At 38.1% G+C, this 14,712-nt stretch overlaps 2 protein-coding genes across 19 annotated transcripts; one reads left to right on the forward strand and one right to left on the reverse strand.

The window, feature by feature from the left end:
* Nucleotides 1–667: 667 nt before the first annotated feature.
* nsmce1 (NSE1 component of SMC5/6 complex) lies at nucleotides 668–8,327 on the forward strand. Of its 18 annotated transcripts, XM_086296362.1 has the most exons (9): nucleotides 673–806; nucleotides 1,107–1,264; nucleotides 2,005–2,124; nucleotides 2,760–2,881; nucleotides 3,024–3,101; nucleotides 4,357–4,503; nucleotides 5,789–5,905; nucleotides 7,213–7,339; nucleotides 8,196–8,327. In XM_086296362.1, the coding sequence occupies exons 2-9, from the start codon at nucleotides 1,153–1,155 to the stop codon at nucleotides 8,228–8,230; spliced, it is 858 nt and encodes a 285-aa protein (XP_086152488.1). In that variant the 5' UTR covers nucleotides 673–806; nucleotides 1,107–1,152; the 3' UTR covers nucleotides 8,231–8,327. The 18 variants fall into 18 exon arrangements, with proteins under 18 accessions (XP_086152485.1, XP_086152487.1, XP_086152488.1 ...); XM_086296361.1 differs by lacking the exon at nucleotides 8,196–8,327 and having other exon boundaries at nucleotides 671–806; nucleotides 7,213–8,164; XM_086296359.1 differs by lacking the exons at nucleotides 5,789–5,905; nucleotides 7,213–7,339; nucleotides 8,196–8,327 and adding an exon at nucleotides 4,984–5,782 and having other exon boundaries at nucleotides 668–806.
* Nucleotides 8,328–9,063: 736 nt separating this feature from the next.
* LOC147328180 (trace amine-associated receptor 13c-like) lies at nucleotides 9,064–10,388 on the reverse strand. Its single transcript, XM_086297647.1, has one exon. It carries the CDS (start codon nucleotides 10,337–10,339, stop codon nucleotides 9,344–9,346), a length of 996 nt encoding a protein of 331 aa, XP_086153773.1. The 5' UTR covers nucleotides 10,340–10,388; the 3' UTR covers nucleotides 9,064–9,343.
* Between the last annotated feature and the right edge of the window lie 4,324 nt (nucleotides 10,389–14,712).

Here is a 14,712-nt window from a genome sequence, read left to right on the forward strand (position 1 = left end):
TGGCAATACTGGGAAGGAAAAACTTGTTATGAACAGGAAGACACCTTTAGCAGAACCAGGCTGAGGAAGAGGCAGCTATCTGTCGTGACGAGTTGCGGGTGATGGGAGGAAGACGGGACAAAAAAACACACTCTGGAAGAGAGCCAAGTAATAATAAATAATGATTAAATCCAGAGTGGTGTGTAAGCTCAGAGAGTGAAGGGTGAGTGAAGAAGAAACACTCAGTGCTCTGTAGGAAGCCCTCAGCAGCCTAATCCTATGGTGGTGTGACTAAAGAAGGATTCAGGGTAACCTGAGCCAGCCTTGTATAACTCTATACTTTATAAAATTCAATTTACACTAAAGATTATACGGTGTAATTTTTTCATGGCATTAAAATAAAGCACAACACTGCTACCGTATATATTGTGGTGACGTGCAGTACTGTACACGCAAAACATTAACGCTCAGTACCAATATGCACTTTCACCATTAGAAAATTTGCTTACATTATTATCTGTATGAAACGAGACACAGTTTTTCTTTTTATTCATTCTTTTATATAACATGAATCTTTTTGTTGCTTTGTTTGGTATCACTGGCCTGTGGGTTGCTTTTGCCTGCTGTGGACATCATCTTCATCAGTAAACCGATTACCACCACAGACTCTGTTCTCTCTGCAGTTTCCATGGCACCCAAGTGCATACGTCAAAGATGCAATTTCTCTGTCGACATGGCAACCTGGTAACGTTAAAACACGTCGATTAGATTAAAAAAATGAATGAAAGAAAAGGGAGAGACTAGGAAAGAGGTGCCAGTCAGAGGAGGTAAGTCTGAGCTAAAACACTAATAGTCTGCTTTTTATTTAGCTGTTACTTTATTTAGCAGTAGCTCCTGCTTTTCAATGAATGTGGTTTGTCTCTGTATTAATTATTTTGTGTATCTGGCTTTTCTTATGTGTATGTACCATATACTAAATCTATTCATTAAGAATTTTATGTGGAGCTGCCACTTTTATAATATTTCAAACTTAGAGGTTTTTAACATTTAACATGTTATGTATTGCTATTGTAAAAGTAAAGGGAATAATTTTAGTAATGTTAATTTGGTCACTGATATTGTGACAGCTCTAAAAAACAGGTCTGCAGGCTTGAATGAACAGAGGTGGCAGGGATGGCGTCCCGCAGTAGTTCCTCCACAGCAGCAGGTGGCAGTGATTCACCACAAAAACCTACAAAGACGAAGAGAACCCGGAGGAAAAGACGGAAGGCGCGAGCGGTAGGGGGTGAGTAGGTAAACATGTTTAAATGAAACTGGAAAGAATTACATTTTTTTTTTAAACATTAGAGCAACTGCAGAACTGGACAAGCAAATAACCGGGTCCATTAGCAATAACCGTTGATTGACAAAAGACAGCAGATAGTTAAGTTAAAGTTGGCAAAATGTCTGGCTGTAACGTTACCTAGCGTAACCTTTCTAAAAAGATTCAGTCATAGTTACAATATTTATATAGTTGATGCTAAAAGCTAGCATCAGTAGTTTTAGCGTAAGTTAGCCGTTCGGCAAAGACGAGGAAACTGTTTCAGAAATGATGCTATTGTTGAGTTTGCAGGAGGGAATAGTTGTAGCATTTTAACTTAAAGAACATCTGCTAACAGTCCTCAGAGAAAGTGCTTATTTCACTTTTTATACACTTTATAACAGAAATACGAAAGTACCGTGAATTTGGTTTGAATAACAATTTGGCAGAACGTCGGATCGGACGCTGGTCTTATTTAGTTTGCTATGTTTTGTTGTTGTTGTTTGTTTGTTTTTATAGATGTCTACATGTGCCTTTTAGATGTTTTATAACTTCTTTTTGTGTCAGTGAAATAGTAAGTGTCACTTTTTCATCACATTCTTATTTATCTATTTGTTTATTATTTACGTTTAGCCAGCACAAAAGTGTTGTGGGATGATCATCTTTTTTGTCTGATTTACAGATATTTAACTATATATATAAAGACCACCTGTCTGTACCCACAGACATGTCACGACAGATGGGAGAAAGCCATCGAAGGTTTCTTCAGACCATGATGGTCAGTGGAGTAATCGATGAGCAAGCTGCAAAGGCTCTTTATCAATACTGCTGTGAAACGCACCACAGTAAGTAAATTCCTATACATGTGAACAACAATTGAATGAAAATTCAAAATGCACCTCATAGTGTATCTGGAGACTAGTGTAAAGTAGGGCAACAAAAAGTAGTATCACCCCCTTATTAATTATTAATAAATAATTTCTTATTTTCTTACACTAAGAGACTGTTACTATTGATTTACTGTTACACAAAAAAGCAACCTCATTACACTTGAAGGCAGTGTTACAAGACGCCTTGTACCAAAATTAGCTACTAACTAATTTCTGTCTGCAGACCCTGTGCAGCTATATAAATTATTAAATAAGTTGTAAAATACAAATTTTGGGATAGAAGTACAATAAGATGATGGTATATATGTTCCAATTAAAATCCTTCAGCCCAACCCTCCCCAAACATATAGACATTATAAAATATTTTTGTGTGTGTATGCACTAGGGCTGTGCCATTTCATATTGTCCATTGTCCATTATATCATCAGAAATATTGTCACAACTTCCCTTTAAATACTGTGATACAATTTTGAGATTATATCACCAACCTTTAATGTGCACATTATGACACCAGAACCACAATGTGTCTTGTTTTGTTTTGTTTTTGTAGGAGACTAACAAACATTGTTGTTTTTGTTTTTTTTCTGCAGCACAGTATGCACCCGACAAGCTGGAAGATTTTATTGATACTATCAACTCAAGACTGCAGCCAATGTTCATGCAGATTAGGAAAGGGATGTCTGAAAATAACGGTCTGCAGTACTACGCCTTGGTTAGTGATTTAATGCTTGTATTGGGTCTGCCTTGTCGGGCTGTTGTTTAGTATGTGTCCAAGCTGCAAAGACTTTACATGTTTAAGGATCATATTAAAGGAAATACATTATTAATTAAAGTTTAACTTTAATCCCATCCAGGTGAACATGGCTGAAACTGACATCACCAGGATGTCGTCAGATTATGCCGACAATGAACTTGAGCTCTTCAGGAAAACAGTGAGTTAAATTCACAGCAAAACAACATGTTATAGATGCCTCCACTATAAATTTTGGTATTTGTTGGGGTGGGGTTTTAAGTCTCTGGTGGTATATTGATGTAAAACCCTGAAACAACATAACTTGTAGGGGTGGGGGAAAAAATCGATACTGTGTAGTATCGTGATATTTTGTTTGCTAATAATGTATCGATACAGGGACAGCAGAAATCGATATTTTGTTACAAAAAAAGTTTTTGTGGACTGGAACATGCTCTGACTTCAGAGCATGTTGATCCTTTTTCTGAGCAAGAATCCTGACATTCCTTCACTGTCCAAATGTGTTTAACTTTTTTTTGGCAGCAATAAACATAACAGTTTACTTATTTTAATTTAAGACATGTTTTATTTTAATTAAGTTTAAAACTTTTTTATTTAATGTAAAATTATATTTTGTTTTAATTTACTTTCAAATTCTTCAGTTGCTGAAGGGGCTGCATAGTTTTCATAAATTGCATAGTTCAGAATAGCTATAATTGTACCAGATGGTTGCATTCAGTTAAGTTGGACTAGACTGTAATACAAATCGTTCAGTTTGTCAACAATAAAACTGACTGAAATGAGAGAAAGACTGAGTGTGAGACTTTGATATTAGATAAAATGAATATTGATAAAATTTACCTTTATGTACAGAATCTGAATATCGCAAAATATTTAAAAAAAATTGCAATAATATCGAATCGTGCATTAAGTATTGTGATAATATCGTATCGTGGGATGTGTGGTGATTCCCACCTCTAATAACTTGTAGGTTGCAGTTCAGTGTAACAGTCTAATCAGTGACATTATCCATAAACAGTGGTCAACATTATTTTTTTGTTCAAAAGATCATGTAGGAAGTCATGAATAGATTACTGCACACAGATTTGTGTGACTGTGGCTCTTGAGGTAGAACATCAACCATTTAGAAGACTGGGGTTGTGATTCCTGTCCATATGTTAGTTTCCTTGGACAAGAGTATTGAACCCCAAATTCTGGTGTGTGTTAAATTGGCAGTCGTTAACCCTGTAAAGCCCAAACCATGAAAATTCAAAATTTTGGAAAATGGAGTGTTGAGAAAGAAGTTTAAAGAAGTTTTGTATCATATTTGCTACATCAGGAATTCCTAAACATATCATGTTAAAGACACAGAAGAAATGGTATGAATTTGTGTGAATGGGTGAATGTGGCTTGTAGTAAAACTAATGTTATGATCAACTTGAATTGTGCTCATTCAGTTGGACCTCATCGTGTGCTCTGAGAATGGCAAGGCTTCCTCTACTGATATTCTGAACAGCACAGACTCCATGACCACCAGAAAGATGAAGAAGAGCGAAACGGAGCACCTGTTGAGCCGATTAGTGCACGACAAATGGCTCAGTGAGGTAAAATACACCGTCTCTAGTAGGATTTCACAATTCTGATTATTTATTTCCCACAAACTACTTCCTCTTTTTTGTGAACGGATTATTAAAATGATTTCAGTTCAAGTTCAAGTTCAAGGTTCTTTATTTGTCACATGCATAGTTATACAAGTATAACACACAGTGAAATGTAGCCTGACACGCTACTCGACATGTGCAAAAATTGGGGGGGGGGTGTAGAGGAAGAACATTATATATATATATATATATATACAGACATATAGTATATACACTGGGTGAATGTGCAGTAGTAGCAGCAAGCAGGTGAATTCTGTACATTAATATGAATAGACATCTGACTATTTTACAGGATAGACAATATAAACATATTTAAAATTAAAGGAATTGAAATGTACATTGTGCCTTGGTTTAGAGTGTCTGGAAGAGAGTCCTGTCTCAGTCAATTATAGATGATGTGAGAGGGCGGGTGTGTGTGTTTAGGGCACGGATGGCTTGGGGATAGAAGCTCCTCTTGAGTCTCTCTGTCCTTGCCCGGAAGATGCGGAACCTTCTACCAGATTGCAGAAGTTGGAACAGTTTGTTGCCAGGATGGGACGGGTCCTTCAGTATCTGCGCTGCTCTAGTCCGGCATCTCCTGGTGTAGGTGTCCTGAAGCGGGGGGAGAGCAATCCTGCAGCAGCGTTCTGCTGTACGGATCACTCTCTGGAGAGCTTTTTGGTCCTTCACACAGCTGTTCCCGAACCACGATGTCATGTTCTGTGTGAGGATGCTCTCCACAGCGCCTGTATAGAAAATCCTGAGGATCTTTGGAGAGACCCTGAACTTCCTCAGTTGTCGTAGGTGATACAGGCGCTGCCTAGCCTTTTTGGTCTGGACCTGAATGTGGGCAGCCCATGTCAGGTCTGAGGAGATGTGGACACCAAGATACTTGAAGTACTTCTTCAAGTACTTGCCTTCCTATTAACCATATTTAAAATGGGAATGCAGCAGGAGGAGGTCATACAGCTTATTAAGGTCAAATATAATTACTCCATTTATGTTTATCATTCCCATACTGCTTCCTTTATTAATAAGGCGTAAAATGTCATTAATTATGGTTTATTATTATAGGCTTTATTATACAAATAAAATAACGTTTATTTAGACAATCCTTCTCATTTACAGCTTACAAAACAAGATTTCTTTGTTTCAATGATAACAAAAATATAATAATAATAATAACATTTTGGGTATGTGTTTCAGTATGCTAGTATCATTTTAACTTGCGTGCTATTTGTTACCCTAGAAACGGGGCGAATACACCTTGTCCACCCGGTGTATCATAGAGATGGAGCCTTATATTCGCACAATGTATCAAGACCATATCAAAGTGTGCCACATCTGTCGTAACATCGCTTTCCAGGTAAATGTTTCCCTTTTTACACTTAGTAATATCACCCTCGTACCCGCTTGAATTTAGGCACTGATGATCACTGTAAACTGTAAACATTAGGTTGGTGTGGTTATATTACCTCAACTTTAAAAATATAAATTTTTATTTTTAAAACGAACAATGAAGATGACTAGCATGCATATACGATTTATAATTTATATTACAATTACTACAAATTATTGTTTATATTATATTCATTTGCTGTTGAGAAAATTGATCTTGAGAGAGAATTGAAGTAAATATCATCTGTAATGTTGACCGCCTACCGTATTGGACACAACTGCTTGATAAAGCATATCTAATCAGCCATCCAAATTGCAGAAACTCATATAAACGTGCTGAAATCCCAAGTGTCAGCTGGAGAAGGACGGGGACTGAGGTCTCTTTAAATGTGGCATTGTTTATTTGAATATTTCAGAAATGGTTTTCACATAAAACATTTTTTAGAGTTTATAGAGAATGCTCAGGGAAAGAAGAAAGCCATCGTGTGAGTGCTAACTAATTGACGTTGTCTTGTTGATGCTCAAAGAGCTCAAAGAATAATGTCAGAATGGTTCTAGCTGATAGAAACAGTAATACAATCACCCAGTAATTATAACCACGTTATAGATATGAGCATCTCTGACTGCAAAACATGTAGGATAGGTTGGCCACAGCAGCAGAAAACCAGTGTACTCCAGAACCATGTAAGATTGGAAAAACATTGTCTGGTCTGATGAGTTTCAGATGATTGGAACATAATTTGAGATTAAAAGCATAAAAGCATGGCTCCACCCTGCCTTGTTGGTGGTAGGCACATGACTGATGTAATGGAGTACACTTTAGGCCTCTTAGTGTAATCTGAGCACCACTTAAACACCACAGCCTGTTGACTCATGTTGTATTCCTGTATTCCTCCTTTAATGGCAAGTGTTTTAATCGGCTAATGGGCATTTTTGACTGAATAACACACCACAAAGAGCATAAGACCAGTTTCTTTACTGTGCTAATGAGTTCACAGTATTTAAGTGGCCTCTACCACACCAGAACCAGTGGAAATAGAGACTAGCATAATGAAGATGCAGCCCACATAAGTGAATCATCTGGGGCCAGTATGGACCAAAATCTTTGAGGAATGTTTTTAATTGAGAAACATTTAAGATAAAGGATAGTCCAACCTGATATGTGTTAAATGTATCCAAAAAATGACCAGTTACTGTAATGTGTCATCAGCATTATTTGTTTGCTTACAGTATTTGATCTGAATTATTATTTTTTTGTCTCTCTTGTTTTTTCAGTGCCAAATCTGTGAGAATCCTACATGTGGCATAAAAATACACAACCCATGTGTGGCCAGATACTTCAAAGGCAAATCGGAGCCACGTTGTCCTTCTTGTGATGACTTCTGGCCACATGAAATCCCTGGTATATGTTGTTTATTCTCAAATGCTGTTTCTGGACACATTAGACCTCCAGTAGTTAGAGACTCCCAAACTTTGGTGCACATTTGATCGGCTTCAACTGGAACTGTGAATGATAAAAATAGAAATGAGTGTGTGGCGTGAATAAGGCACGGCGGGACCACGGAGTATCATTCGGAGCCATCTTTATTTACATCTCACCACAACACCCCCAAACCCCTGAGTCCCCGTGTTTTTAACTAGGCGGGCATGATTAAGGATGCCGTGCAGGTGCGTCCGCCCTCCCTGCACGGCTGCTGAGGTGCCTCACGTGGCTCCTCCACCGCTTCACTGTCCTCGGGACACACCTGTGGGGGTGGCGCCCAGGCCCAGAGCAGTACCGCCAGCTCCCCAATCCTTTTCCGGTGGCGCTCGGACTGGTCCTGCAGCTCTTCCTGCTGGCGACGCACCTCCGCCGCCTGCTCCCGCTGGGCGGCCGCCATTTCGGCCACCCTCTGGGCCAGCTCCTCCATTCCCTGGCTCCGATACGGACCCGCCGTGCTGCCTCCTGGGTTTTGGCACCAATGTGGCGTAAATAAGGCACGGCGGGACCACGGAGTATCATTCGGAGCCATCTTTATTTACATCTCACCACAACACCCCCAAACCCCTGAGTCCCCGTGTTTTTAACTAGGCGGGCGTGATTAAGGATGCCGTGCAGGTGTGTCTGGCCTCCCTGCACGGCACCGCAGACCACACCCCACCACAGAGTGCAAAAAAGATGTGTGATTGCCGTTTTATAATTCATTTAAACATATATTCAAATGGAAGGTGAATAGAACAACATAACAAACTCATGTTCTTTGTTCTTTTTATTACAGAAGTGAAACGTCCTCATTCACAATCCAGGAGATGAAGGCTTCATCAATAGTCTTTCTTAATGGTTTATTAATATAATATAAATGTCTTTATTGTTTTTGCTTTTATACATACAAAATAAAAGATTGTTTCAATACTGTAGTATTTGTATTGCATTTTACAAATATCTACCCCCGCCCCTCAAACAAAACAAGTTTCTCATTGTGAACATTTTTTTTCTGTCTAGATATATATTCACATTTTCTGTTCCACTAGAAGATAAGTTAAGAGAATAATGTCATTCTAAGACATAAAAGATTTTACAGTAATAGCCCATTTTAACTAACATGTGATGGAGATTTGAAAATTAGTTTTGCTGTACAACATACACAAGTATCTGATTTGCTGAAGATAATGACATAAATCCATCTTAAAATGTGTCTCACTGTGTTCACAATAAGAAAGTTTTCACTGATCAGTGGCTGCTCAGTGGTTGAGAGGAAATTAAGGCGATGTCTTTCTTTCAAACCTTTATCAACTTTCCTAAACCCCCTTTTTAAGTCTGTAGCATACAAACTGTTAAACTGAAAGATGTAAGAAACAACAATAACCATTGTTACTTTATCTTGTCCCCAACAAATTACATAATACATTTCAGTAATGATTTTTAATTTAAATGTTTCATCACGATCTTGTGTGTTTTTTAAGTGCTCCTTTAAATTTTGGGGCAGTGAACAATATGGCAAGAAATATAAAAAATACACAAAGAAATGAAGCAGCAATTTGAAAGTTAAAAAGGGAAGCTCAATGAATAAAAATAATGTAATAAGGAGCACAGTACTTAAAAATCTAAACAGAATAAATACAAGTCCTGTAGTAAAAAGCCTGAAAGATTCTGAGTCATTATAATTATTATTGTTGATTTCATGCAGTAAGGAGGGTAAATCTTTTTTGCCATTATGCATTGATACATGACTTATATGTTCCAGTTCTGACAGGATACAATACTTGTTAGAGACAGTGGGTCATATGAAATAAGACTTTGTGACAGATGTTCTTTGATTCATTGAATAAGTCTATAATTAAAAACCATTATGCTACTGCCACATATAATAATCAGCAGTTTCATTCTCTCATACAGACTGATTTGGTTCAGGATAAATTTGCTATTTTAAAGTATATTTGCCTGAGAGGAGCCCTTCTCTAGTATCTTCAGGGAGACAATGAACCAGATAGCTTTTCTAAACCACGGGTAGAAAAAAGCATATATCAGTGGATTCAGACAAGAATTGAAGTACAGCATCCAGGAAACAATAGCCCAAGATGAAGCACTGTTTGAAATGTCCTGCCCTGCAAGAGAGGGATAGTAATACGGACAGAAACTCATCAAAAACACAAATATCACAACGCCAAGAGTCCTGGCTGCCTTTTTCTCTGATTTCTTTGCGGTGATTTTTACTGTACCAGCTGCAGCAGCTGTAATATGAGACCGCATGGCATGAGCCTGAGACACCGCTACAACAAATACTCTCATGTACAGAATGATAATGACTGAGCAAGGGCCGATGAAAGTAAAGACAAGGTCGATTGCTCCAGAGACATAGTTAATCACCACCAAACACTGACCGTGACAGGTGTTATGCCTGTTTGGCTGCCTGAGATGCTCCTTTAAGATCATCCCGTTGTAGAGGAGCGAACAGGCCCAGCACAGAGTCACAGACAGCTCCGCTCTGCTGTGAGTTATTTTAGTGGGGTACTGCAGAGGATAACAAATAGCTACGTAGCGATCAATTGATATGAGCACCATGTTGCCCACAGAGGCTGAGGTGAGAGTGAAACCGATAATGTAAGTAAAAGCACACATGAGATCTCCCAGCAGCCAGCAGGTTTCTATAAACCGCATTGCTTCCACTGGCATCACAAGCAGCCCGACCAAGAGGTCTGAGATGGCCAGAGAGAGCAGGAGGACATTGGTGGGCATGTGGAGCTGCCTGAAATGAGAGATGGATATGATAACCAGCACATTCAGAGCTACAGTTAGCACAGAGATAGACAAGAACAGTGTATAGAGGAGGACAGCCTCAGGCTGAGGACGTGTTAAGCCCCTGCAAGACAGATTCGCAAGCTCAGGGTAGCAGAGTTCAATTCTGTCCTGCCTGTCCATCATCCAGTATAAAGAAAGGAGGACCTGCTGAGTTCAAGCAACCTGCTGACCCTGTGAGACATTGTACAGCTTATTTATCTCTGATGACACTCCCCCCTTCCAACTCCAGAGTCAACCTTTTCATCACTGTCTGCTAAGTAGTCCCCTGCCCCCCGATTCTCTCCTACTGTTCTCTTCCCCCTCTCTCTTCTTCCTCCTCATCTATACTCCTCTCTTGTTTTTTCCAGCTTGCTCCTTTCTTCTCTCTCCCCCCTTTCATCACCCATTTGTATGATGCAAGATTCAAGTTTCTAAGTTCTGTGAAGTAGTTTCAAAGCAGATTAAAGTGTAAAGCCAAAGCATTCATAAGTCAGCAGTCACATCCTTCACTGCTGACAGATGTGTCTGTTTTGACAGTGTTTGACGTTGTGAGACTTGAGTTCCTGTTTAAGATGCATTTGACATTTTTTCCAAGTATTTCAGATTAATCAAAAAGCAAGCATCATCTTTAAATAGAAAGTCATTACTTTGTTACTTAATTTTTCCATACTACAAAAGGACATCCTCGTGTGCAGACATTGGGTTATTATTTACAGCTTAACACAATAAAGGCAACATTATTTAATACATTTAAAACATTTTTATGATATATATCCCATGTGAGGAATCAGTGTTTCAGGGGGATAACTAGAAATAAAAATAAATCTAATAATCAAACAACTAGATTCATCCCTCCATGAATTTCATAGGTTTTTTTCCCCAAGTCACTCAAATCATTTACTGATTCAAGTATCTATTTCTAGGTTAGCAGTGTGAGCATGTTGGCAACACTGACCTTGGTTACGTGTTTGTACGACAGGTTATATTTCCTTGAGTTGAATTTCTTCCACTAAAGTGGTTTTTAGATTAAAGTCAAATGTCTTTGATCTAGTCATTAGAGCCTTGTAAATTTGCTGTTTATTTATTATTGGGAAAGAAGATATTTCTTAGCGTGTCAGAAGATCACTATATGAAATTTTGTCTGCAGCAAACTTTTCAGAGGATGCCGGTAGGTCAAATACTTTCAACAGTCATTATGGGAAAAAGTGGTGGAGATGAATCCAAGTTTAAGGTTTGTGGCATTAGATCAGTGTTATGGAAGATGATGAAGGGTAGAGGTTAATAATAGAGCAGTTAAACTTGGAGGTGTGAATTTTAAGGTCTGCGGCTGTTTTGATACCAATCAGCTAAATAAGAAGGAGCTCTCCTTCTTCAATTGGAAACTTTGCAGAAACAGAATCACGCAGCAACAGCAAATGAGCGCAAACAAACCTCAAAGTTACACAAGAACTACATGAAGAGCAAAGATGTCTAAATGCTGACTTTTGTGGGCTTTTCCTTGCAGCACCTGACCTTAGCTACACTGAACAGTTATGGGAGCACAGACTGGGTTGCCAGGCTTTCCACAAAGTCTTGGAATCCTGTCTGCACCACTTCATATCTGGAGCAGACCCAAAACAACGATGCTCTCACATTTTTAATTTGTATTGTTTTAAGGTCCATGAGAGATGATGGCCTTTTTTGTATTTTTTGCTTTATAATTCACTCAGTATTTTCAGTGGGTGCCTGATCTGGACTGCAGACAAGCCAGATTAGCACTAGGACTTTTTTCACTGAGACATGCTGTAGTGTTTCTGGATCTTGTTTATACCTTTTTTTCTTTGCATTGTAAAGTTTTACAAGGTTTTTCTATAGAAACACATCTGTGTTTAATGCAGTGCTGCCCGAGGGCTTGAAGATGAGTGCCATTCGATACTGTTTTGGGGCCTCATCTCGATTGGATTCATTTAACAATATTATGTACTGAAGATATGAAATTCTCATGTCTCTACCTGGATGGTATTATTATTATTAAGATAGACTGCAGAAGCCTCAACTTTTGTTTCTTTGTCTCTTTATTTAGGCAGGGAACCGTGCAACATGAGCTTTATGGAAACTTAAACGGACTGTATTAGTTTTGTTAGGAAAAGTTCTGTTTACTTCAGCCCTGTGGTTGTATGTCTGTATGTGGTTGTAGGCCTCAGTAACTGTTCGAATAGACATTTTACACATAAACTATTCATTAATAAAACCACAAAACTAAGAGTAAAGATAGCTGGATTTGATTTTTGGTCTTCTGTATACTGGCACACTGTGACACTGTCATAACTGACTGGGATAAATGAATGATACAAAGCCATTATTAGTCTGTGGAGTGAAATATGCTATTATAGTATCAGAATGTATTGGTGCTATTGTCATTTGCATTAAAGCATCAGTATTATGACCCCCCCTTTACTATTATATAGAGTCATCTGTAATCCCTTGATCCCTTTCTATGATGCAGCTTCTCTTGGTTGCCATTATAATTATGTATAATTTTTCTGTTAGGTAAGGCATTGAGCTAATGGGAAACGCTGATTGTAAAATATAACAAAACTCTCTATTCCTGTGGAAAATGCCATCAATTTTAGTCCTAGAAACTTCAGTCTCAGTTTTAGCTCACAGCTTGTCATGCACTGGTCCTGATCACTTGAAGTGTAATAATGCAATTAATTCTCTATAATCGCCTAAATTTTGTTTTTACTCATTTCTACTTAAGTAATTCTATATTTTTTATGTCTATCATATTATGTATGACATTAGTTCCTGTTTAATCACTTATTTGACTCCTTAATTCAGGCACTGTGCATTCATGTGACATTTGGTTGCATCATGTGTTTTTGTTAAAGTTTGTTTATTAACACCTTTGCCTTAAATTCACTTGAGGTTTAATGGGACATCAGACACACAAGGTCTACAAGGAGTAAACTTGTCCCTCTGGCACACAACACACCCAACAACTTTCACGTGTGTTTTTCTTTGTTGGAGCCGATGAGGAAACAATGACTTGTGTCTCATACATAAAGGAAAAAATACAGTTCATGTACTTCTAATACTCTCCTAGTACTAACTTCTATAATATGTCTAAAGGTGTATCAAATACTTTAATTAAATAACTTACCATATTGAACCTTTCACTGATGCAGACGTGTTTATTTATTGTAGCCATCATAGTTTACAGTGAAAGTGCATTTATGGATGTTTAAGCAGGATTCTTGTCACAAGTTGTTTTCATTACTATTTTAGTATTTACATACACTGACACTGACACTTCTATTACTGCATTTCTTATCTTTCTGATACATCCTTTAAATACATAATCCATAAACCAAAGAAAGTCTGGCTTAAAAGACAGATGAGAAAAAAATGTTTTCTTACTATGCACCTTGGACATGGAATAAATTACAGAACCTAGATTTAAACATATATCTATTGGTCAATTTGAAAGCATCATGCGGAAGTGAAAAAGTGAATGTTTTTCTTGAGAAACCACAAATGCTTAATATTATGGGCATGTGTGTATAGTGTATTATGTTGTACATCTTATATTTTAGGGCAGCATGGTGGTGCGGTGGTTAGCACTGTTGCCTCACAGGACAATGCTCCTAAGTTTAAATCCAGGGCCTTTCTGTGTAGATGTTCTCCCTCCGTTTGCGTGGGTTCTCTGCAGATTCTCTCTGGTTACTCCGGGTTCCTCCCACAGTCCAAAGACATGCAGTTAGTGGGGATAGGTTAACTGGTGGTTTTGCCCATAGGTATTAAAGTGAGTGTGAATGATGGTTGTCTGTCTCTCTGTGATGGCCCTGCGTCAGCCTGGTGACCTGTCCAGGTTGTCTCACCCTGTGGTAGCTGGGATAGGATCCTGCCGGGGGTGTCAGCAGCTAAATCGCTTTAACATACCATTAAAAATGTCATGTTATGCTAATTATGGGGTTACAGGAATTTTAAAGAGCTTTGCAGGGGCAAAGAAATTAGAAAAAAAACTACTGATCTGGTTCATTTTTGTGTTGATCAATGAGCTGAGTAAATGAGTAAATTAAAATAAATTAAAAGCACACATTTTGGGGGATAAATTTACACTAAGTTTCATGTTTTAAATAAACATGATTAGACATTAAACATGTGTCTTATATGAATGTTTTAAAGCACAGTGAGTGACTGCAAAGGGTTTTAAGAACTCTCAATAAAGTTTTGCTTTGCCTAACAGCACCAAGCCTTTGCTTAGAAATGGTTAAATCGCTGTTACACCTTTTGTGAATTTTCCACATCTGCATGAAAACTGAAAATGGTTCAAACAACATAAGGCGAACTCTAATTGAATTTGTTTTACTTCTTTAGACTTTAGCCTTCTTTGATCTCATTTGAAACAGTAAGTTATTATCTGATTTAACAGCATTTTATCAGACTGACATAGAGCTGTGATGTCTTGAAAAGAAAAGTACCTCGATGCCCTAGTGCTTTGAAAAGTATTTCCGTTGTTAAAAACTAGTGTGTTC

Source organism: Aulonocara sp. 'chitande type north' Nkhata Bay, linkage group LG6, assembly GCF_057382095.1.
Source record: "Aulonocara sp. 'chitande type north' Nkhata Bay isolate Kocher_YH1m ecotype deep benthic linkage group LG6, A_spYH_male_GT1.1, whole genome shotgun sequence".
NCBI lineage: Eukaryota > Metazoa > Chordata > Actinopteri > Cichliformes > Cichlidae > Aulonocara > Aulonocara sp. 'chitande type north' Nkhata Bay.